General features: G+C 44.9%; 1 protein-coding gene across 1 annotated transcript; it reads left to right on the top strand.

Annotated features, from left to right (window-relative positions):
* Positions 1-14,293: 14,293 nt before the first annotated feature.
* Positions 14,294-23,572, top strand: COMMD9 (COMM domain containing 9). The gene is made up of 6 exons (XM_073348002.1): positions 14,294-14,397; positions 15,303-15,428; positions 16,869-17,008; positions 18,931-18,965; positions 21,530-21,633; positions 22,536-23,572. The coding sequence occupies exons 1-6, from the start codon at positions 14,320-14,322 to the stop codon at positions 22,674-22,676; spliced, it is 624 nt and encodes a 207-aa protein (XP_073204103.1). The 5' UTR covers positions 14,294-14,319; the 3' UTR covers positions 22,677-23,572.
* The last annotated feature ends 902 nt before the right edge of the window (positions 23,573-24,474 follow it).

Raw genomic sequence — 24,474 nt, 5'->3', positions numbered from 1 at the left:
TTAAGAGGTTACTCACACTCTTAAGGGAAAATCCAATCTAATCTTTGTATCTACATGGGGCTCCCTGCAACATGTTAAGCCTGTTACAGCATCCAATCTTACTAATTTTCTTCTCGTACCACTGTGGGGTAACCCATGTGTCAGGGTCAAGGCCAACTCCATGCTTAAAACAATTTGGATAGAAAAAGGGTTAACAAAAAATTAAAGATATATTATAAGATGGTAGACTGGTCTCCTTCAATTACATGTGTAAGAAATATCAGCTACCGCTGTCTCACAGTTCCTTCTTTCAGAGGCTATGCTCAAGGATTCATGCAAAGATGGAGACAAGTGGTCTGTTTCAACTTTCTCTCCTCTAAAAGAACAGGTTAAGAAATATGGAAACAAAAGTCACTTTGTAGGAATTTGTGTAGGTGGCTTAATGCTTTGCATTATCCTTTCAGTCTCAGTCTCAAAGAAAGATGGGGGAAAGAACTTAGCCTTATTATTACAACAGAAACTTGGGAGGATACCTGGCTTAAATGTGAAAGAGACTTGTTCTTCCAGATACTACTGGACTCCCCAACATTTGTTCAAGACTAGACTGACAACACAATGGTGGAGATGCAAACAACCACATGCCAACCTGTCACACATCCTCTATACCTAAAAGTGCATGTGTTCAGGAATGCCATATTCAGTGCTCTCTCAAAAACTTTAAGTGTTGCTATCTTTCCTTCTCCAAACTTGTGTATTTTAGGGGTGCTGGGTGAGCTGGTATTACCAGTTAACATTGAGAAATGGATTGCAGTAACTATATTAGTACCCAGAAGAGTTATTTTGAGAAAATGGAACTCTGCCGTTCCTCCCTCATAAACAGACTGGCATAGTGAGCGCTTTACTACTGCATTAATGGAAAAAATGACTCCATCTAATAGAAACGCTTGGGGAAAAAATGAGGATGTCTGGTCACACATGAAACTATTGCATACTTTTACAATTTAGTATATAATAGTACCCGATACTCATAGGTTATGTTCTCACTTATTTAGCTATTTAGTCACTTAAATAATCAATGCCCTGCATGACCTCTGTGAGTTCAGGATTTTTTATTTGGTTATGTTTTGTTTTTCCCGGTTTTATAAATAATGAGCATTGAATTTTGTAATTTATATGGTGTTTCCATCTTGTGCGTGTATTTACATACATTTTGTTTTACGTGTTTATATTTTAGATAAAAATCAATAAAAATAAAAGTTTTTTAAAAAGAAATTAATGGAAACTTTACCATTTAGTTTATTATTTGTATTACCGTAGAGTCTAGGAGCCCCAGTCACAGAACTTCATTGTGCTCATCACTATACAAACTCAGAGCAAAAAGACAGTCCTTGCCTCAAAGAGGTGCAAGATTAAGCCTTTAGTAATAATAATTTTAAATCATTAAAAAATAGCAGCGACAACAAGGGATTAGATGACGCAAGGAGTTGATTGTTAATGGGATATGGATCATTTCACTCGAGCATTCAGATTACCTGTTTAAATCTAGGTTAGGTCAGTGGCACCGGAGAGATTTTATGTTGGCTGTTTGGGGACCAATGCAGAGTGAGCAGGTTGTACTCTGTGTTCTGATCCCCAGTCACAAAACCATTGCAATGTCAGGTGTTAACTTACTGCCTTGGGGGCACTCTGAGAGGGGAAGTCAAGGATAAAATGAACTCAGACACTCGATTACCTACTCTCCTCGAGTGGTCCCTCAAGGTTAGGGCTTTACCACATTTGTTTAAGTGTGGGGGAAGCTTGCACTGCTATTGCCCTTGATAGCACCTTTCACCAGAGCTACATTTATTACAAAAACAAACAAAACCAGATGAAGTGATTGAAAACTGGCCCAGGAACCACTCCAATTCAATATGTGCTCTGCACTGCCAGATGAATTTACCAGCTATTGATACTAAAATGCAACTATTCCAAAGATTGCTTTAGGGAATACCGTGCAGATTCATTCTCTGGCTCCTGTTTATCCGCATGGATCATTTCCCATTACTTAAGAAGAACCAGCATGTCAATGGACTTTTGTTGTGAGGCCCAGTGACACCTAGTGGTTAAAGAAGGAGGCGCAGAGGATAATAAATAATGGGGCTCGGTGGGTTGGGAGAGACGAAAGTATGCAACAGAACCAGCAGACTAATAATGGGCTTTCAAAATGCCTACCGGCCATGCCACATATATCCAGTGGCTGGAGGTGAATACAAAAGGCTGTGGCATGGCAAGCCTTTGTAATGAAAACAGATCATTTAATTGCTGGGTGTACTTAGTGCAATGTCTCTAAAACCAGTTTGTTGTCATAGAATTCACTATACTCCTCACAGCCTCTTGCTGTTTCACTCAGTTCTTATACTGAAGGTTGTAATTCATGGCTCTGGGGAGAGTAGAATGTCCCTTTGGCTCCATCTACACTGGAAAACTGACCTCTTGCCAACAATGGGTTCCAGAATGGGCTTTCCTCAACTGACCTTGATGACAAATTAACTGATAGTATAGATGGGAAAAGGAACCATTTCCAATACCATTGCAGAAGGCATGATTGAGACTTACTGTTAAACTGTTTTGAATACCAGTCACAGAGGACGTATAGCTGACAGTCATTGTTAACATAACTCAGTCATTTCCTAGTACAATAACCTAAACTACTGCATGTCAAGATCTGACTAAGTGATCACAGTGGTCTTTGCTGGCCTTAAAATCTCCAAATATAGTAACATCATCTGAGAGACAGACCAATGCTGAGTTTGTTCAACATCTCTGAGCCATGGAACTTTCTAACTTGTAACATAGGCCGTGTCTACACTACAGTGGTACAGCTATGATACTGCAGCCGGTTCGCTGTAGCACCATAGCGTAGATGTCCTACTTTGACAGAAGGGGTTTTTCCGTCGATATAGTTAGTCCATCTAATAGATGGGTTGGCAGAGGAATTCTTCCTTTGTCCTAGCTGCATCTACACCAGAGGTTAGGTTGACCTAACTATAGTGTTCAGGTTGTGAAATTTTTCTCAGCCCTGAACTATGCAGCTAGAGGGATCTAATTTTTAAGTATAAACCAGTTCCTTACAGTCTGGCAGTAATCTTAATTGATCAGAGTAGGGAACTGGGAGTCAGAACTTGGGTTTGCCGCTCTCTCACTGTTTAACCTGACCTTGTTTACTAAGGGCTGGTGTACACTACAGAGTTAAGTCAAGGTAAGCTGCCTTGCATCAACTGCACTGTGGAAGTGTCTTCACTTAAATTTGGCTGCTGCCGATGTAAATGCCTCTCTGCACCGATTGAGTAATACTACTTCCCCATGCGCTGCAGAGTCATGGTCAATGTAGTTAGGTCAACGAGTGTCAGTGTAGACCCTGCATTGCTTACGTCGACTGTTACTGGCTTTCAGGAGCCATCCCACAATGCTCCACGCCGGGGTGGGCAAACTTTTTGAGCCGAGGGCTACATCTGGGTGGGGAAATTGTATGCAGGGCTGGGGCAGGGGATTGGGGTGCGGGAGGGAGTACAGGGTGTGAGAGAGGGTGCGGTGTGCAGGAACGGGCTCAGGGCAAGGGATTGGGGCAAAGGAGGGGTACGGGGTGTATGAGGGGGCTCAGGGAAAGGGGTTGGGGTGCAGGAGGGGTTTGGAGTGCTGGAGGGGCTCAGGGCACGGGTGCAGGAGGGGTGCGGACTGCGGGAGGGAGCTCAGGGCAGGGGGTTGGGGTATAGGAGGGGTGCAGGGTACAACAGGGGGCTCAGAGCAGGGAGTTGGGATGCATGGGGGTGCAGGGTGCAGCAGGTGGCTCAGGGCAGGGAGTTGGGGTGCAGGAGGGGTACGAGGTGCAGACAGGGGGCTTAAGGCAGGCAGTTGGGGGGTGGGGTGCAGGAGGGATTCGGGCTCCAGCCCAGCGCCGCTTACCTAAAGCGTCTCTGGGGTGGCAGTGGCATGCACCAGGGCCAGGGCAGGCTCCCAGCATGCCTGCCCGGGCCCCATGCCACGCCACTCCAGGAAGCGGCCGGAACCACATCCCTGAATGGCCCCTGGGGGAGGGGCGGGCACTGGGCTCCATGTGCTGCCCTTGCCATGCCTCCAGGTACCTCCCCCGAAGCTCCCATTGGCCACGATTCCCCATTCCCGGCCAATGGGAGCTGCAGGGGGCGGTGCCTGGAGGCAAGGGCAACGCACAGAGCCCTCTGCCCGCCCCAGGGCCGCAGGGACGTGGTGCTGGCCGCTTCTGAGAGTGGCGTAGGGCCTGTGGCATTACGGGGAGCAATCCCGCAGGCCAGATTCAAAGCCCTGATGGACCAGATCCGGCCCGCGGGCCGTAGTTTGCCCACCCCTGCTCCACACTGATGGTACAATTGATACTAGCGCTCCTCATGAGGACACACACTGCCAACACAAGGAGCCAAGTGTGCACACACACAAGTGATTTAACAACTGTGATGGCTGTATGCGGACGTAAATTAGGTCAACATAATTTTGTAGTGTAGAGATGACCTTAGTTATGCTGCTTGTTTACTTTGTGCTTTTCTCTCCACTAGGAAAATAAAGAGAGATTAGGTCGGTTTCATTTCTGTCCCTAGTCTCTTGTCCCTTCTGCCTCTCCAGCACTAGCTCTGCTGCAATGTCTGAGTTGCAAACACTATAGGGAAAAATGTTGGAATGCAAACAAAACCTGCTTTAATTCACATTTCGAAAAAATTGAAACCTTTTTATTGATCTGAGATTTGTTAAACCTAATGTTCTCACAGGAGTGTTGTGAGCATTAATTAATGTTTGTTAATGTAGGATGAGATCATGGATAAAGGTTATAACACCTGGGTATTAGTCTAAGGCAGTAGCCTGACACGTCCTGCTGAAATATAGTAGCCTGTTTCTCTGGGACACCTTGCAATTTAGTCATATTCATCATCCAGTTGGGAGTGGCCTGACCTGTCAATCAAATTTTAAGGGGTCATTTAAGAGAGTTCAACATGTTGGGGGAAGGGACATTGCATTATTCAAGCCATTAACTTTGAGTGTCCTCTTCATGCTGACATTAAGATGATCACTTCCAATTATAATAGAAATAAATATCTGAAGTGTTATATAGAACATGGACACGTATTGGATCTGGGAGCACTGCTGGTATCTTACAGGTCACATCTGTCAGTAATGGCGTGATAAATGAAGGGGGGGAGGTAGGACACCGAGCCAGCCAGTTAGCTATAAAGTCCCTCTTGGTGGCTGTTCTCTGCTTGCTTTACCTGTAAAGGGTTAAAAAAGTTCCCCAGGTGAAGGAAAGGGAGTTGGCACCTGACTGAAAGAGCCAACGGGAAGGCTAGAACTTTTTAAAATGGGAAAAAACTTCCCCTTTGTCTCTGTTGTTGTTCTCCGGGAAAGAGGGGAACAGGGAGCAGTTATGCTATGAGAAGCTTTAAGCCAGGTATGATCATAGATCATCAGATCACAACTAGAACTACTTATTTGGAACTCCCAAACGTGTAAGTAGATCAGAAATGTTTAGAAAGATGCGATTAGGTTTATTTCTGTTTATTTCTTAGGGCTAGTGAACTCCTCTGTGCTAACCCCAGGTGCTTTTGTTTGCTTGAAACCTTTAAGCTGAACCCCCAAGAAAGCTATTTTGGGTCCTTCATTTTTGGAATTGCTCTTTTAAAATCTAGCAAAAGCCTAAGTTCCAGATGTATTTTCTTTCTTTTGTTTTTAATAACATTTAACTTTTTTAAGGACAGGATTGGGTTTTTGGTGTCCTAAGAGGTTTGTGCACATGTTGTTTAATTAGATGGTGGCAACAGGTAGTTTCCTTTGTTTTCTTTCTCAGCTCTTCCCCAGAGGGAGGGTGAAAGGGCATGAGGGTACCCCACAGGAAGGAATTCCCAAGTGTGCCTGCCTGGGTTTTCCCAAGTGTCCCTTCCAAAAGAGGGGTTTTGGATTTGGGTGGTGGCAGTGTTTACCAAGCCAAGGTCAGAGAAAAGCTGTAACCTTGGGTGTTTAATACAAGCCTGGCATGGCAAGTATTAATTTTTCAAATCCTTGTGGGACCCCACCTTCTGCACTCGAAGTGCCGAAGTGAGGAATCAGCCTTGACAGATGGTGTCCTCAGAGACATTAGCACTCCCATCACGAGAGCCTCAAATGTCAGCAAGTGAAACTTAAAAGGCACCAGGTGCTTCAGCTGAGAGGCCAGAGCAAGAGGGAAAACTTAGCCATTTTAAAGATGACAGAAGATTTTGTAAGGATGAAGAGGACAAACCAGGGTGTGAAACTAAACAAAACTACAATCCGGGCCTTTCTCTGTGTACTCAACAAGAAGAGTAGAAAGGTTGTTAGGATGAGATATATTTAATGACTAGAGATGGGGCCCAAACTCTAAATCAAAGCTGGTATAGTCAACACAGAGCCCAATTCTCCAATGCCCTGCATCTCGTTTAGTTATTTACACCAGTGCAAAGTAGGAACAAAATTCTACCTTTCAGACTCAGTAGCATTTTTCACTCATTCTGCACTGTGTAAATGACCACCCAAGGTACAGGGCAATGGAAAATCAGATCCACAGTGTTTAAAATGCTAGCGACATGTCTACACTAGCACTCCCACCATGGCAATAATCAGTGGAGTTGTACCAAAAGCAACAACCGTGGGAATTTTTTTTTTTTTTTGAAGGGGTGAAGTCTCATGTAGACAAATCCTCAAGGCAAGAATTATCTGTCAGCAACAGTAATCAATAGGGAAGCTTTCCTGAATCATTCAACACCAATCGATGAGTCTGCATTACAATAACAAAAATTCTGTGTCAAGGTGCTAAATGCAAATGCCTTGTTTTCATGCCCACAAGGATCTTAAAATCAATACACATTCAAAGGCAACTGTCAAGTAGTCTTATTTGTATTGCTTTTCAATATTTTTACATTCTTCATGGTTCATTTAATAATAAACAGCAATAATACTTAGCACTTGTATTGGATTTTCCAGCTGTAGATTGTACAGTGCTGCACAAAGGTGAATAAGCAGAAGCAGTTACATATGCGGAACCTGAAGCAGAAAATCTGTGCCTTACATCACACAGCCAGTCTATGGTCGGGCTGGGGATAGAACCCAACCCAGGTGACTCGCAGTCTGGTGCTCTAGCTATTGCACTAACAGAAAAGCCCAATGCTGGAGCTCCTGAATCAAAGAAAAAAGAAAAGGAGGACTTGTGGCACCTTAGAGACTAACCAATTTATTTGAGCATGAGCTTTCGTGAGCTACAGCTCACTTCATCACTGATGAAGTGAGCTGTAGCTCACGAAAGCTCATGCTCAAATAAATTGGTTAGTCTCTAAGGTGCCACAAGTCCTCCTTTTCTTTTTGCGAATACAGACTAACACGGCTGTTCCTCTGAAATGAATCAAAGAAAGATCAGGTTTTTGATGATAACCTCCTCAGGGCAGGAACCATCTCTTCATTTGTACAGCACCAAACACACTGCACCACACTGTCATCTTGTGAACATCAGCAGAGCTTCATTGACAAACTGTGCCAGTTTATACCAGCTGAGGATCTGGCCCGGTGACTGCCAGTGATTAACAAACAATCATTTTTTGTAAACCCATCTTACAGGCTTGACTGGTTTTCTTAATTGCATATTAGGGGATAATAGCAAAAACCCTAATTGTTACCTTTTCTGGTGAATTTTATCTTCAGTTAAAAAGTGTGTAGGCTGGAAGCTCTTTAGGGTAGGAGCTGTCTTTTTGTTCTGTGTTTGTACAGCGCCTAGCACCACGGAGCCCTGGTCTGTGATTGGGGCTCCTCGGCACAACAGCAATACAAATAAAGAAGAATATCATTTGATATTTAAGCTATTCACTTGTGCTGCGTTTTCAACAGCACTGTTAACTTAAAAAAATCACTATCAATTGAAATTGAAATAAACCAATAAATAAACCAGCTACATTTGCTGTTCAAGTCAAAGTCTTTCGAAATCCTAGAAAAGACTCACACACACTAATAAGCAATTTTGACACCCTGTTTCTTCCTTTAGTCATTTTCCTCTCTGTCCATTTTGCAAACAATGTTTTGCTTCTGTTCTTTGAATGCCGTAAACCTATATTTGCTTCTCGATATGTACATTCTCATGACCGGTGAGATCAATGAGAACATACACAGTTCTAGCAGTAGCTTTTGTTAGTCAGGTGCCAGGGCCCTGGCTACTGTCTTTCCTCTCTGTCTAGGGCAGGGGTGGGCAAACTTTTTGGCCCGAGGGCCACATCGGGGTTGCAAAACCATATGGAGGGCTGCGTGGGGAAGGCTGTGCCTCCCCAAACAGCCTGGCCCCTGCCCCCATCCGCCCCCTCCCACTTCCCGCCCCCTGACTGCCCCCGTCAGAACCCCCGACCCATCCAAACTCCCCTTCTTCTCGTCTCCTCGCCGCCCCGTCCCAGGACCTCCTGCCCCTAACCGCCCTCCCGGGACCCCACCCCTTATCCAACCACCACCACCCCACCCCTCCGTCCCTGGACTGCCCATCCCCTATCCACACCCCCACCCCCGACAGGCCCCCCGAGACTCCCACGCCTATCCAACCCCTGCTGTTCCCGTCCCCTGACTGTCCCATCCCCTATCTACCCCCTGGGACCCCAACCCCTATCCAACGCCCCCCCTGCTCCCCATCCCCTTACCGCCCCCTCCCAGAACCTCCACCCCATCCAACTGCTCCCTATCCCCTGACTGCCCCCCGGGACCTCTGCCCCTTATCCAACCACCCCCCCGACCCCCTTACCAGGCCGCTCAGAGCAGCAGGACTGGCTTATTGGAAAGCCTGGGAGGTGGTCGGGCGCAAGCTGGGCTCCCCGTACGGCGGCGTCACTGTGGGGGAGGGGCCGGGGGCTAGCCTCCCTGGCCGGGAGCTCAAGGGCTCAGCAGGATGGTTCTGCGGGCCAGATGTGGCCCGCAGGCCATAGTTTGCCCACCTCTGGTCTAGGGCATAGCTGAGGTAGTTTTTGATAATATTTAAAGTTGAATGGAGATGCTTCTCTAGATGTTAACTGTCTTAAAGCTGCTTATATCTTGGTCTTGCACTCCTTATGTGTGCTCCCTCCCTGGGCTGCTAGGACTCTATGTCCGTAGTCACAACAGTCACAGAGGGCTGTTGTAGCCTCTGGAGAGGCTGGATGACTGCCCATGTGGCCGCTTACGTGGAACAAACAGAGAAATCAGGTTTTGTCAAAAGCCAACTTTTAACCAGAGCCAACTGAGTCAGGGCCAGGACACAGAGAAGCTGAAATTTATCCTCCCTTTACTGTTGTCTTTGGCCTACGCAGAGTGTACCAAAATCTCTTCCCCAAGGCAGGCATGCCCTTGCCCACACTAGACTGTATTTTCAAAATGGGTTTGTAAGAGGGGCTGCCCAGTATTGAAACATAAGTGGGACTAGAGAACGATGGCTAGGTTTCAAGATGGATCCATTTTGGCATGACACCTGGAACTCAGCAATATAAGTTGGCCACCAATAAACATGTCTTTTCTACAGTTCTGCCCGCCTGTCACACCATTTATTGCTAACAAAATGCTCACCCTTTAAAAGAAGCGAGCAATATGAAAGCAGTTTAAACAAAGATGTCTCTTTCTCTTTAAGACCAAAATCAGTTCTTCAGGGGTTATTTTTCCAAAGCAACAGAGAAATTAACCACACAAGCAGGATGTAGCTCAATAGCGCAGGCCTGCCTTCAAGCAAGAAGTATATAAAGAAGGGACCACTGCTCCCAAACATAGTACACAGGAGCTTAACTCATTCCCTGGAGTCTCCCAACCAAACCCTTAATGTCTTATGAGTTTCTGTTACTGAGGCCCAGCTGTCAGCTGCATCTTCCAAAACAAGCCACAGCTATGGGCTTCTCTCTAGAACCTGACAAAGGTTAAAGGTGGCTGGCCCAAAATTTTTAAAAACTAGATTTCGTCCTTTGTTTTTGCTTCTTTATGATGAATAAAGAAGGATTGAAAGGTTGGTTTGTTTAGGTTTTTTGTTTCTTGGAGGGGTGGTTTGGTTTTGGTTTGTTGGTTTTTTTACAACAGGCTTTCAGGCCTTTTTCATCCATTATGAAGAAGCAAAAAGGGGCACAAATCTGTTTTTTTCCTTTGCAAGAGGCAGTCTTCCCTACACGTTGAGTTGTTCCCCTCCACTCAATGGAAAGGCTTAATTCCTTCATGGTCCAGCTGAGAGCATGATATATAAACCATGAGAGCAGAGTAATCCCATATGGATGTTAGCTTGCACATGCCCTTGCCCATATTGCACTAATAACTAGGATTTTTTTACTTCACTGGGGTCCATGGGGGCACAACCATTATGCTCACATATGAAATGTGGCCCAGCCTAATAAGATATTAGGCAGTATCTAACTGTACCTGCTGTGAGAGTTAAGTGGAAGGCCTAATGAAGAACAACCTTCCAGTTCTCACCAGAAAACTCCACCATGAAATTTAATAGTTGCTACCCCGTGCCTCTGCCTACACTTATGTAGGCCCTGACCAATGAACTTGTCAGTGGACCTCTGTGCCCACATGAAACCCCACTGATGTCAATGGAGAGCTCAAACGGAGTTCATTGCAGCATGGGGGATTCACCATGTAGGGGACACAAGGGAACAAGCAACTCAGAAGTTCTGCACTCTCTGGGGAGGTCCTGAATTCAGGAAGCACCAGCTTACGGAATCTATTTAAAGCCTATTACCATAGTATCAGAGAGACTCACATTCATTCATGAATTTAGCCTCACAATCCCCCCGAGAGGTAGAGAAGTTCTATCATCCACATTGCACAGATGGGGAACTGAGGCTCAGAAAAGCTAAGGGGCTTGCCCAAGATCACAGAGGAAGTCAGTGGAAGAGAGGAAATCCCTGCTCCCAATCTCCCAAGTCCCAGGCTAGCATCCCAATCACTGGAACCATCCTTCTGCAAAATGATGAGACACAATGGTTTAAACATGGTTCTGCCCCAACCGTTACACGGGAAAATCTGGTTCTGGCTCTTGTTCCTTGAGGCTGCCAAGAAAGAGAAGGGAAAAACTACAAATAAAAAAAGGCCACCTACCCCACATACAGCATATTTACTGAGCTAATTTACCGTTATCTGCTTTTGACCACTTCTGAGCTATCCACTAATTCAATTTTTATATTAAATCAAACATGTCAATGTTCCCCCATCATTAGAAGGCCCCTACAGTGAGGAAATTATGACAGTAGGAGGCGCATACATAGTAGCAGTTGGAGCACGAATGCAATACAATTCCAGCTGTGTTTACTGGCAGGCAATATCTTTGTTCCGAATATGTGACTCACAGGTAAATGTTCTCTCTTGCCACAGACTCCTTGATGCCCAGGATAGTCATCTAAACCCCTCCTTTCCATCTCTCCACCTCTCTTCCTGTTTGTTCAACTGGCAGGTCACTTTGTGTAATTAACTCCTTAGACAAGTGGGTCAGGGTTTTGGGCTGTGGGCAGCACTCACCTCGGGCAGCTCCCCGCAAGCCGCGACATGTCCCTCTGCTCCTAGGCAGAGGTGCATCCAGGTGGCTCTGCACACTGCCTCCGCCCACAGGTGCCGCCCTCGCGACCAATGGGAGCTACGGAGCCGGTGCTCAAAGCCGGGCGAGGACAGCACACAGAGCCCTCCATGGCCATCCCTCCGCTTAGGAGCTGAGGGACATGTCGCCACTTCTGGGAGCCAGGTAGGGTGCCTGTCAGCCCAGCGTCAACCGGACTTTTAATGGCCCGATCAGCGTTCTGGTAAAAAAAAACAAACAAGCACCTGGCAACCATAGGGCCAGACTTTTTCCCAGAATAGCTCAAGTATATCACCTTGGGGAAGGACAGCTGATGTGGCAGTTCCCATAATCTGATCACAGCTTGTGTTCCCTGGCTGATCAGGGTAGATCTATGAACTGGGCTGTGTAATGGGACTACCTGGCTGAACAATCAGGTCACGTCTGTCTCCTATTCCATCCTACACAATAGCATGTCAGTACTCCAGAGAGAGTGCCTCCATTGGAATGGATCTGTAAGGCAGCTTTACATAATATACTACCTATAATAGGTTAACTTAATGGTAACAGCAGCACAAACATATTGTTCCTCTCTAAGCTGATCGATCATATTCATTAATTTCAAGAGGCCGCAGCTGGTAACTCATACCCTGAAATAGCTCCCCCCAGAGTCTCATTTCCGGTTGCTCATGAAAAATGATAGAAAATAAACTCCTCTCCCTTCAGATTCTTCTGCCCTTGAAGGCTTCCCAGCATGTGAAAGTGAAATCAGTTCCTCTGCAAGCAGAAGCCCTTTCTCCTCGCCAAGCGCTGTCAATCATGCTGCAAATAACACTTGCACATTTACACTTCTTCAATTTATTCTTTCATTTGCAGAGGAGCAATGCAAATGAAAATTGAGATGCCAGTGGTGTGGTTGGGGAAGGTCCTTGGATTGTGCAAAATGCAAAGTACTTGATGTGCGGTGAATTACACAGGACAAAAGGAGACTGTTTCTTTCACTGAAAGAGGATTTATTTAAATTTCCCTTCTCAGGGGAAAATATAACAGTATCCTAGAATAAAGGTCCATACCATTGCAGTAATACAGTAGTAAACCCTATGGCTTCAGCTTCCAGCAGCTGAAGATAATGGGCACTCAGCACCTCCCAGGATCAAACCCTGAGATCATCTTTCTCCAGGCTATGCATCCACTATAGAGAAGTTTCTGAGTAGCAGCCGTGTTAGTCTGTATCCGCAAAAAGAAAAGGAGTACTTGTGGCACCTTAGAGACTAACCAATTGATTTGAGCATAAGCTTTCGTGAGCTACAGCTCACTTCATCGGATGCATTCAGTGGAAAACACCCATATAGAGAAGATACATGGAGCTTTGGGAGGGAGTGTAGGCTAGCGATTAGATCAGAGGACTTGAAGTCAGGACTATTAGGTCTTAGGGTATGTCTGCACTGCGGAGTGTACCCAACTGGTGGCTCACATGCATGCAGAGCCATGCTTGCCGACCCCGCCTCCAAGCAGTCGCACTGCAGAGTTGCACACAACTCATACCCGTGTAGCTGCGATTATACAGGCTCGGCACTAGGATTTTTGAGGGACATATCCCAGGGGCCTTAGCGCCCCACTAAATTTAACCGCTTTAGGAATTAGTTCATGGCATATTGTGGGAAAACTTCTGAATCCTTCCTGAGCCCCTGTGCACAAGTGTTCCTAGCCCCCAGTGCATCAGTCCATTCCCAACAGGGCCACTAGCTCACCATGTGACCAGGAGCAAATCATTTAACCTTTCCCTGCCCCTATATTTATTAATATTAGTATTATTTAATTATTATGTATATTATCATAGTGCCTAGGAGCCTAGTAATGGACCCGGACCCCATTCTGCTAGGCGCTGTGCGAACACAGAACAAAAAGATAGTGCTTACAATCTAAGTAGGATTACTCAACTGTAAATTGGCTACAATAATAAAAACAACACTAAGGTACAGTGCACCTCACGTACCTCACAGGGGTGCTACAGTGCGTACATAAAGTTAACGTTTCTATACAACTTTGAGATTCTTGAATGAAGGACACAGAGCAAGTACAAACTCCTATACAGAGCTTTAGCTCAGGGACATTTGCGATCACATAGAGTAGCATAGTTTTAGAGAAAGGTATGGGATCTGCCAGGGAAACGGAAGCAGAAAACAGTCTCTGTGCAAAATGGACAATGAGAATCAATGAATCCTCTGAGTTCTGGTAATTTAGAATAAGTTTCATTTTTCAGCCTTTAGTGCTGTAAAATTTGGGTGTGAAATTCAGCAGGGGAATGTTTATTTACTTAAACAATTGCTTTTGTTGGAGGTTTTGGCTTTTGTTTTTACATTTGTGGAAATATTTTTGTTGGTGTTGGGCTTCACAATAGCTTGTTTCTACAACAGCCAAACCTTGAGCCAAATTTAAATTGACAGTGCCCCTTTACAAAGCCAGGCGTCCGTTCTGCAAACACTCACATGAGTAATTTTACTCATGTGAGCAGTCCCAGTGACTTCACTAGGAATTATTCATGTAAGTAAAGCTACCCGTATGCCTAAGTGTTTGCAGTGTCATGCTTCAGCAATATACTGTTAAAAAACCATGCCAGGAACTATCTATCTGAGCCATTACATTTTTAAATGGCTTCAGATGAAAATAACCACCAATATTTTTATTCTCCATCAGGCTGCAGCTACAACTACAACTTCCAGAATGCCAGGCAACTGAAGCTCTAGTCATATGACTTAAACTGACCTCTTGAGATTTCTAGTGTCTGCAGTCACATGATAGAGTCACATGGCAGAGTGAAGATGGCTGCAGTGAGAGAAGAGCAGTTTGCAGCTCTGCAGATCTTATTGAAGGTAAAAAAAAAAAAAAAAAAAAAAGAAGAAGACACAAATGTACTAAGTTAGCATGATGATGTTTGCTTTTTAAAATCCCGGTACTGTTAAACAACTGCTGAATTCTGCCCAAGAGGTGGCTGCATTTCACTGATCCCTGGATAGAGCTTTTAAAGCAGTTTAGGAAGAAATATGCCAGCTAAATGTGACTAATAAAAAGAGAGAATGAAAAGTATTTGAGCCTTAAATGGTGTTTCTCTTCTCTTCGGGGCTCAACACTTTGGAAGCTGCTGCTTATAGAGATGAACTGTATGTAGTCATTTATGCAAACTTTGGAAACAAGGGAGAGGAGGTTTTAAATTTGTGATGCATTCAAAATATGCTGCCTCCCCATGGTGGATCAATTCCATGCACATAAATGAGCTCTACAAGCCCTGTCTCCTCTTAAGGACAGAACCAGAAGAATGAAAAATGAAAGCTTCTGTATTAATAAATGACACCCCTGCCCCCATCCTTTCAAGCAGTATTTTTTTCCTGGTTGGTGTGGTCAGGTAGCATTGTAACAGGATTTGTAGGACTGATTTAATTTGTCGCTCTTTTAAGGATTAAAAAAAAAGGGGGGGGGATTCCATTTTTGAAAACACACATAAATAATTCAGCAACACAGTATGATCTGAACACAGGATTCGGAGCCTGGTGCTCCTAAATTCCAATTCTGCTCCTGCCACCAACTCCCTATGTGGCCTCAGGCAAATCACTTCTCTGTCTGCAAAATTAGTATAATGCCAACCTGTTGCACAGGGAAGTTTTGAAGCGTAAGTAGTTATTAGTTCAGTGCTTTGCAGTTGTAAAACACTATAGAAGTACTCACTGGTTTCTTTGCATATAAACAATGGTTTCTGAACCCCGCGCTCATTATTTTCCAGGCTTCCTCAAAGGATATAGTTAGACAACTATGCCAAGAGTGCTTTTCTAGCTCAACAAGAGGCTCAAGCAAATTGATTGACAGCACCTGTTCCAATCTGTCTGTGACATCAGAAGAAGCAGCTCAAGTAAGAGGGCAATGACACTTCAGCAATGACAATAATCTTATTGACAGGGCCTGCATGTAACAGGTGCTTTTCCCTCTGGCTCCTCTCTTCACAAGCAGCCGAACACTGGTGAGAAGCAGATTTTGAAACTAAAAGCAGTTAGTTAATAATCTGCTTTCACTGTGATGGCTAATGAGGCAGTACAAAGTCCTCACTGCTGCAGTCAGGCTGGCTCAGAATTCCACTAGGTCTCTGTGTTGGCCTGTGAGGACAGGACGTCCTCACAGATACTTGAGCACAAAATGGGAAAATCTGCTCAGTCAAAATGGATACAAATTCAATATATATTCATCTACCTTACAGCAGGGGTCATGAATTGGGTCAATGTTAGCAAAGCCCCTTAAAGATCTAAAGTGTTTAAATATAATGAAGCAATTGTAGCAGTGTATGAGCAAACATTAAATGCCTTTAAAAGCCACTCTGAATTATTTCATGCAGTAAGTTAAGAAAGCACTGGGTACAATCCAAACAGGTTTTTTTCCCTCCTCCATTTACCTAGCCAAGGTTTTTAATACATTGTGTTTCATTCTACGAGTTGAGTGAAAATATGGCTTTAAAACTTGCTCTGTTCAAACTGAGTTGCTGCCCATGGCTAAAACCCCAGTCCTACATCAGGATCAGCTGGCACAGACACCTGTGTCCTATAGAATACCATGCAAGATTTGGGCCTAAATCATGCTAACCAGCTTATGTTTTTTCAAGATCTAGGGTTAAAATATTCAAAATTGCTTAAGTGACTTCGGAGTTCAAGTCCCATTGATTTTCCGTTTTCCCAAGGCTGAACAACTAGTACAAAATATAGGTAGGAACATACTATAGGACGCAAACCTTCATCAGCAGTGGGATGGGTAAGGTAACCCAATAAACATATTCTGCTTCCAGTTTCTGTAACTTCATGTGTCCAGTTCATCCTTAACTGTAATTTCTTCTGTAAAGTAGTAATATGAGCAATTAGGACGTCACTTTCTTATATTGAAGTCAGAGGGCTCTCCAGAGGCTCAGCGCCACGGAAGATCGGGCCCTGGCTGTTTTTGAAAGCCATGGGGCAGTAGTTATAATTATAGTATTTAGTAAAGGGCTTAGTACTTAGTTGGATGACATGGCCCAGAATTTTGAACAGGAAGCTGGAGTTGTCTGTGTTTGGAGAGTGCAGGTTGGAGTACAGTGGATTGTGAGCAGCACGTATCAAGGGCTGTCATTCCTTACATAAAATGAAATTATATGACTGATTTTGCAGTTGGCTTCATGAGAGCCTGCCAGTGTGCATCTGATTGCTGGAGCTTGGCCTATGAACGTACACTGCCCTGCACCCCATCTGAAGTCATTAAGTCATTCCCCGTGCAGTATGTGGTACCCTTAATCACTTCAGCTTCTTTTCCATTATCTGTTCCTTTCCTGCAGCTGGTCTGCTGTTTGCACAACCTCACCAGGCACGTTGTGTATCGGGGCCTGTCATCTGCGGAAGAAATTCTCTCTCTTTTCCCACAGAACTTCCACCAGAGTCTAAAAAACCTCCTGACCAAGATAATTTTGGAAAATGTGTAAGTGCTTGCCATTTGATTTTCATTTGGATGTAAAGCAAGAGGGTGTTAGACATACCAAGTATTCACATGGCTGGCAGTCTGGAACACCTCAGCATTCGAAGGGGTAATGGTGTGAGCCTTTGCCACAGTCATTGAGCACCATGGGGCCGGGGAGGGATGTAATGTAATACGGTACTTCCTGCAATAGAATGGTAGATTATACCCTGGAATGCGTGCTAAGGTTTTCCACAAGAGTTTAGGAAGGGGTAAGGCAGGGTTTTTTCAACAACAGGTCCCTGAGATCTCCATGACACAATTTAGGAAGGCTGCAAGCCGGTCCCTGGTATCAAAAAGATTGAGAAACATGGCGGTAGGGGACAAGCCCTCAGTCTGTCGATGGTAGTTATCTAGCCTCCATTACCATGGTATCTGAGCACCTCAATCTTTAATGTATTTATCCTCACAACACCCCTGAGAGCAAGTACTACTTTCCCGGTGTTACAGAGGGAACTGAGACTGAGACAAATAAAGACCCAGATCCACAAAGGTATTAAGGTGCCTAAACTCCAGTTTCAGGCTTCACTGTGATCCACAAAACTCTCGCCAAATCATGTAGGCATCTAAATTCACATGGGTAAACTCAGCCTAAATTTTCAGGGTAACACTTCCGTCAGGGCCTGAGTTTGTGCCTCTGAGCACATGCACTGCTTCTTCCTTCTAGGCATCCAGACTTCCATCTAAGCCCCAGAGCAATCCCTGCACTCTTAACCACTGATCTACGGGATTTTCTCAAGCTCTGAGTCATTGGGTTGGCGAGAGAGAGAATGCGTGACTCTGTAGTTCTGGGTGGGAGATCCAGGTTCTAGTTCCCCTGCTCCAGTCACTTCTATTTATACACAGTGGAACAGCTTCAACAGGAGAGACTGAGGGAGCCCTGTGTTAGAATATCCTATAGCTCAGTGGTTAGAGCATTCTCCTGAGAGGTGGGAGACCTTTGTTAAAATCCTTTGTGTCCTTCAAGCAGAGGGGTGGAATTGAACCTGGGTCTCCCACATGACTCTGGTGAGAGCACTCACCTGGGATAAGTTATAAGGGGGGGTAGTACCACCTTTCCATCCTCCTCCAGCTGTTTTATGTGGACAGAGGCAAGCACCTAACTCATTTTCACAAGAAATGACTTAGGCACTTAAGTCATATGATTCCAGCAGAGGGGTTCCTGGTTGCAGATCACTAGCAAAGATAGGTGCCTCCCTGCAGCCCATATATAGTGCCTATCTCTGTGAGAGGGGTGGGGCTTAGGTGGCTCCCCGTCTAATGCACTGGCTTTTGTGGATCTAGTTCAAAGGCATCTCTCTCTCTCCCCCATTCATTTTATGGGCCCATGGCACCTAACTCAGGTGTTGCGGATTGCAGTGTTGTTCCTGTGGTTTTCTAGACACCTAAAAGGTATTGCAACACCTACGTCCTTTTGTGATCCGGGCCTAAGTGACTAGCCCAAGGAAGCATGTGGTAGAGCAGGGAATTGAACCTCTGTCACTTAAATCCCAGACTAGTGCCTTAACCAATGGCCCATTATTACCACCTATCAGACTGTCTCACAGGTAAGGGAGAAAATTTAAAGATTAAAGCTTATGCTGTGGAGCCTGAAGATAAATGTACAGGTCATCAGTAAATTGCACTGAGTTTCTGATGGTAAAGCAATTTTGTCTTGAATACCACGGCCAACCTTCTCCTTTGTTCTAGTTTCTTCACCCCATCAACTCTTCCAGTTGGTACAATAAAGTTGCCACCTGCTATGGCTAGTCTCATATCTCCACCCATTTTTTCTGACTGATCCTTCAGAAAGGAGCCACATTACTCACCATCCCTGTTCTGCACTGCTGCTGTAATCTCTTTTAAAGCCCTGATCATATATTTTTTTTCTCTCTTCCCTTTCACAGCTCCGTCTGGAGGAGTGAAGCACAATCAAGTCAGAGTAAGTAGCAGGTTGCATTTTAAGGCTATGAATATTTCCAAAATGATTAGCAAGACCTTGAAATGTAAAACTCTGAGGTATACTAAAATGGTGTTTGCCAAACTTCTTTGAAAACTGAGCCCCCCTTCAGGAAGTGAAACCAATGTTGTCCCCACCCTGCAACCTTCCCATGGATTGTCAAGGGCTTATGTATTTCAGTGTATACATCTTCAGTGCCATCCCAAACTGTCCTTGCTCTCTAGCCCCCCCACTCCCACATGGTATAGAAAACACTAGCATAGATCTTTATAGTACAATTCCTCGGCCTTCTCACATGCTTTGGTGTTTAGTGAACAGTTAACAATGCGGACAATTAAAGCATCGTCACTGGCATCTGAATTAGCCCCCTTTGTAAGTGCCTGGACAGTTCACGCCTCAGAGACATTTTTTCAAGCTGTCTGCAAACTCAGGCAGATGTCTGCATTGATTACACTTGCTACACTGTTTTTTTAAAGCTTTTATTTGAAAGAGTTTTCTTTCTAAAGCAAGCTGACACTCTAGAGAACAACTCGAGGCCAGTGTGGGCCCTCTTTGCCCCTCCCAATGGGGTGGGGGGGCAGTGGAATGTTTTCCCGAACACTCTGGGAAAACACTGCCGTAAGAAAATCGTTAGGGAAGGGGTTTTCAAACATCTTGATAAAATACAAATCGTGGGGAGAGGTTGTTCCATGGTTGCATAACATCACTGGCAATTACAGCAATTGCTTACACTAAATATTGTCCTAACCGTGCTTTTGCACATATCTTCACATTGCAGTATGATCTAGGAAATGAGATGAGCTAGCGCCATGTGCCCAACCAACTCTCCATGGCCTATCAGCAATGGCTCTCCTGACTGCTGGTGGCCCTTGGACCACGTTCAGGAATCCCTGCTCTAGGGGTTCTGGCCGTTATTTTAACCTAGTACTAACTGCTGAACATGGTGGAATATCCTGTTGGAAAGAGAGATTATTTTCTGGGAAATGGTGGATTATGCTTTTGCTGTTTATAAGGCATCTGCTGCACATTACAGAGTGGCTGATATGATGATTGGAACAACAAACATTCTGAATGGTCGATTGACACGCTCATAAAAATTAGGACAGTTTCCTCGGCCTCCAAATCTACCGGTAGTGACTCCCTTGCCAATTAAAAGACAAGACTAAACAGATGCATCTTACATTGTGTTGTGAATGCTGCCAAACACTGGACTGTAACTGGGCGTGGCTTCCAAAGACAAGCGCTTGCCACCCAAGGCTGCAATGCTTCCTGGGGTTCAGCTCTGGGGACAGATGGCAAGAGCAGGCTCCGCACTGGGCTGAGTCAGTGCTTGAACTTGGCTCTCCCATTGCAGGTGAGTCCCCTGACCACCAGGCTGTTTTGGGGTCTCTCTTTGCTTTTCCGTGAAAGGTCTCGGTTTCCTCCAGGTGGTGAATGGGAAATTATTTTATTTATTTATTTATATTTTTGCAGGATGGGAAAACAGTTTCCCGCCCAGCTCTGCTTTGGAGTGCAGTTTGTAGTTATTTTCCAAGGCTTTTCATGTATCAGTAGCTTTTCCAGTTTGGACACACAGTGAGTCATGTGATCATCCTGCTGCCTTGGCAGACTTGCTTTAGTATTGATGCTTTGAAGCTTGCACAGCCTCTGACCTCTTAATAACCTTGAAAGACACAGCTAGACTGTGGGCACTCTTGTCAGATGAGATGATGTAACCCTTTGCTCTCCTAGGTGGTATACAGACATACAAATGATTGAACTGTCAGCCATGTTCAAAGAGCCTTATTCTCTTGAATGGTTTATAGTGTTCCGGGCCTCTTAAGCATGTACATGAGTATTGCATTGAATTGCTGTTGAATTCGTTAGCTCTAGTCCAATAAAAATAAGGTCCATTAGTCATCCATCAAGTGGAAGTGTCTCAGTGCTTTTAATGAATTGGCCAGGCGCAGGGAGGTGGATGTCCCCTTGCACATACACTGCACACTGGAGTTCCTTTGCTAGCAGGCATGGAGGTGGAAATCGTATACTTTACATTGCTTAGTTTTCAGATCATTCCTACATGATTTATCTTTGAGACACACTGTAGGGCTCAAATCAGGGCACGCTCAAATGCTGGTTGTAAGCTGCAGGCAGCAAGCTAGTTCAATAAGGCAAGAGGGATGCTGGGATGCCTTTGGAGAGGGGAGTTAGTGAACCTTATTGCTCCCCTCCCCCAGTTCTTTTACACTCTTTCTAGGGTTGTCTTGCATGCTACCACCCTTGCGTGGGGTGCTGTGATAACCTTGTGTGCTGTTTCATTGCCACGGGAGGGGGTGTCCAGCTGCCAGCCGCTTATGCATAGTGCAGAGCAGAGGGCTGATTGGGAACCAGAAGGTGCCAAGTGCCTCTGTTGAAATTAGAAGCCTTTGGTTTGTTTCAGTGCAATTTTCCGGCATGGAAATGGGATCTGCAACAGTTCGCTGGCTCCCATTGCAAAGGCTGGAATCACTGCATGTGGACAAGCCCAAGTCATTAATTTAACTAACATGTAACTTTCAATCCTACAGTCTCCCTGCCTCGGCTGGTTGATATGGACTGGAGAGTGGACATCAAGACGTCCTCGGACAGCATCGGCAGAATGGCAGTCCCCACCTGCCTGCTACAGTTGAAGGTAATGCTAATCGATTCCAACCCTCCATGGGTTATAGTGTCTAGGTGACTGACTCTCCTGCACCTGAACTCTCTGGCAGCACAGAAGAGTTCAGTGACAAGCTACTCGTGCTGCTAGATGGGCACAAACAGAAATAATGCAAGAAAGCAGTATACTTGGAACCCGCCTGTATGAGGTCTAGAGGGAAACCGTGACAGACTCTTTGCAGTATGGGAGGGTGCTCTGCTGTTACGAGGAGCCAGCTTGCTGGGCCCGAGGACAACATGCGTTCTCTGAAATATGGGGACAGCATTAGCCTAGCAAATCATAAAGTGCCATCTGCCCTTCCTCCAAGACAGTTATTCACTCTTTAGCACACCCTCTCTTTAGTAGATTATTCTGGAGATAGTGTTTGTCTCACAGTAGCCTTTGAAGAGACCTCACTCACTGATATGTTGATCAGCTGAGATGGGGTGGAAATAGCTAGACTCCCTGGACATAAAAGTTTAAATCCCAGGAGGGTCTACTCAACCCCTCATTCTTCAAGAGCCATTAAAGTGAGCTGGGATGGGCGGTCTCTTCTGGAGGAGAGATTCGGCGGGGAGAGAAAAATCTGGTAGCTGTGTGCTCTGTGTACACAGAGCCCACTGATATTTCTAGTAAGAGAGGGTTTTGCCCTGGTATCCTTGGTCAGAACCTCCCCTTTACTCATTGTCACCTTCTCCCACAGAGGAAGCTGCATTTCATTGGTGATGTACACAATTTGGGGAGCACACTGTGGTCCTTCAGGAGGGGAAATTGTGGTGTAGGTCAGCTATTTTTAGTCCATCTCCAATCAATTCTGATTCGAATGGAAACATTGTGGGGGAGGGGGTTGTATATGTGGATGTCTCATGTGAGCGCAAACCACATTTCTATTTCAGATTCAGGAAGATGCTGCCTTGTGTGGGGATAGCCCTGTGATCTCTTCAGTGACTGTGGAGCTGAATAAAGAAACCCTAGACACTATGTTAGATGGTCTGGGAAGGATCCGAGATCAACTCTCTACTGTAGCAAACAAATGAATGCCTGGGATGTGAATTTCACCTGCCATTTGTACCTGGAAAGGAACTCTCCTCTATTACAAATAGAGCTCTGATATCTTACAGACTGGTATCTCTCTCTTTCTCTACCAATCAAAATTTAAAAATTGTTTGATTTTTTTTTGTTGGGGGGTGGGGAAGGGGGAGGTAATAACACAGCTTTCCAAAAGCAGATGCTTCAAGGTGTACTTGCTCTGGTGCCAAAAGTATTTTCCTAATGTTGTTGAACAAAAACTGGTCTCCCATTCAGAGAAGGATTTAAGGACTCAGAGCCTGACTTAATCGCAAGGGTTATAATGGGAAATAGCAGCAGCCAGTGGAGCGAACGCTGTTTCCCTGCCCTAAGATTAGGGACGAAAAGACTGAGGCTAGCTGATGGGCTGGCTTCCAGCATTACCAGACAACAAGAGTGCTTCTCTCTCGAAGCTGTGTGTACTGAGGTGCATGCTGTACGTATCTCTCTCTCCCTCTCAATGAGGCATAGCTAGGCTACAGATTGTTATTATAGGATAATGTTTTGAAATAGGACAATTATTCTGCAGTGCATTCCCTTCTGATTGACTCCATATTACTATTTGCAAAATGACTAGTCTGAGCAGCTCACTGTAAGTAACTGGGTTGGAACATCTTTAGTAGCAAGTAATTTCCTCCTTCTGGCTGAAAAGAAAAGGGGGTTGGGTTTTGCTCACTTATGTTGGGTTTAATAGTCTTAGGCCTTGTCTTCCCTGCAGAACGAAAAAAGGTGTGAAGAGAAATTTAGATGATAAAGAATCAATAGCAACTGTGTGTACCACAGCTGGTGTCTGTACCCGCAAAAGGCCAAGTTACATCTTCATGTAAAATGAATCTTTTTAATAAAAGAAAAAAATAAACTGTTACTTGATTGACTTCAGGTTTATTCTGAATACATTCGCTTCTCTCCAGACACGTTCCCTCTGTATTGGTTGGGTCGCGAGTTCAGGTTTGTTCCTTTCTTACTCAGACAGAGCTGATCCTCTAGCTGTCTCTTTCCTCCTTTTGGAGTGAAGCTCCAGATCAAATGAGTCTCATCTTTCCTGCCCTCTCCCATCTCATGGATGTAATTAAAGATGGGCCTGAGGCAAAATCTCATTCAAACTCCCTCACGCTGTTTTGTGGGGAAAGAGAATAGCTGAGTTGATCTAGATCCACGCTTCATGTAGGCTCCTTGTTCTATAATGTGCCCAATAGAAACTCTGGATCTGAACACCGCAGCTCAGGCCCGTCTTTAATTAATGACAGTCTGCACTTCTTTAGCATGTAGAAAAGGGTCTTAGTCCTTACAATCCCTAATTAATTCAGGGAAATAATATACAGGTGGCTTAACTAAGGCATAGAATAGTAAAGCGACTTGCCTAAGGTCTTAATGAATCATTAGCAGTGCGGGGACTAGAACCCAAGTCCCGGCTCAGAAGTCTCTTTTCCAACCCCTTGATCACACTGCCTTTCAAGATGTAAGCTCCCCCAGCATAGATTTTTGGGTTCCTGATGAGGACACTTAAACATGTTCGTTCACGTTACTGAAGTAGTCTGGGGCCTTTATTATAAGAGGGAGTCTCGCTGATTTTTCAGTCCTCTCGTTTGAGGACAATAGCTCCTTCCGAAGAGAACGTATTCAGACGAAAGCACTCTCACTACCATGAGAGCCAGATTGTGCTCTGCATGGTGGTTGGCTCTGAACACCATGCCAATGACTGACTGCCTTCATCCGCAGCACCTTTGCTGGCATTAGAAACTTTCATTACAATGGTATAGTGATTAC

The sequence above is a fragment of the Lepidochelys kempii genome, chromosome 6, assembly GCF_965140265.1.
Source record: "Lepidochelys kempii isolate rLepKem1 chromosome 6, rLepKem1.hap2, whole genome shotgun sequence".
NCBI classification, from domain to species: domain Eukaryota; kingdom Metazoa; phylum Chordata; order Testudines; family Cheloniidae; genus Lepidochelys; species Lepidochelys kempii.
Note: the sequence above shows the minus strand (reverse complement) of the source record. Positions and strands in the feature narration are given on the sequence as shown.

Excerpts from the sequence above, each read along its gene's own strand:
- COMMD9 (XM_073348002.1), top strand. The coding sequence starts at position 14,320 with ATGATAGAGTCACATGGCAGAGTGAAGATGGCTGCAGTGAGAGAAGAG. Across the intron at positions 14,398-15,302 it reads CTCTGCAGATCTTATTGAAG|GCTTCCTCAAAGGATATAGT; the intron begins GTAAAAAAAAAA and ends ATTATTTTCCAG. Across the intron at positions 17,009-18,930 it reads AAGATAATTTTGGAAAATGT|CTCCGTCTGGAGGAGTGAAG; the intron begins GTAAGTGCTTGC and ends TCCCTTTCACAG.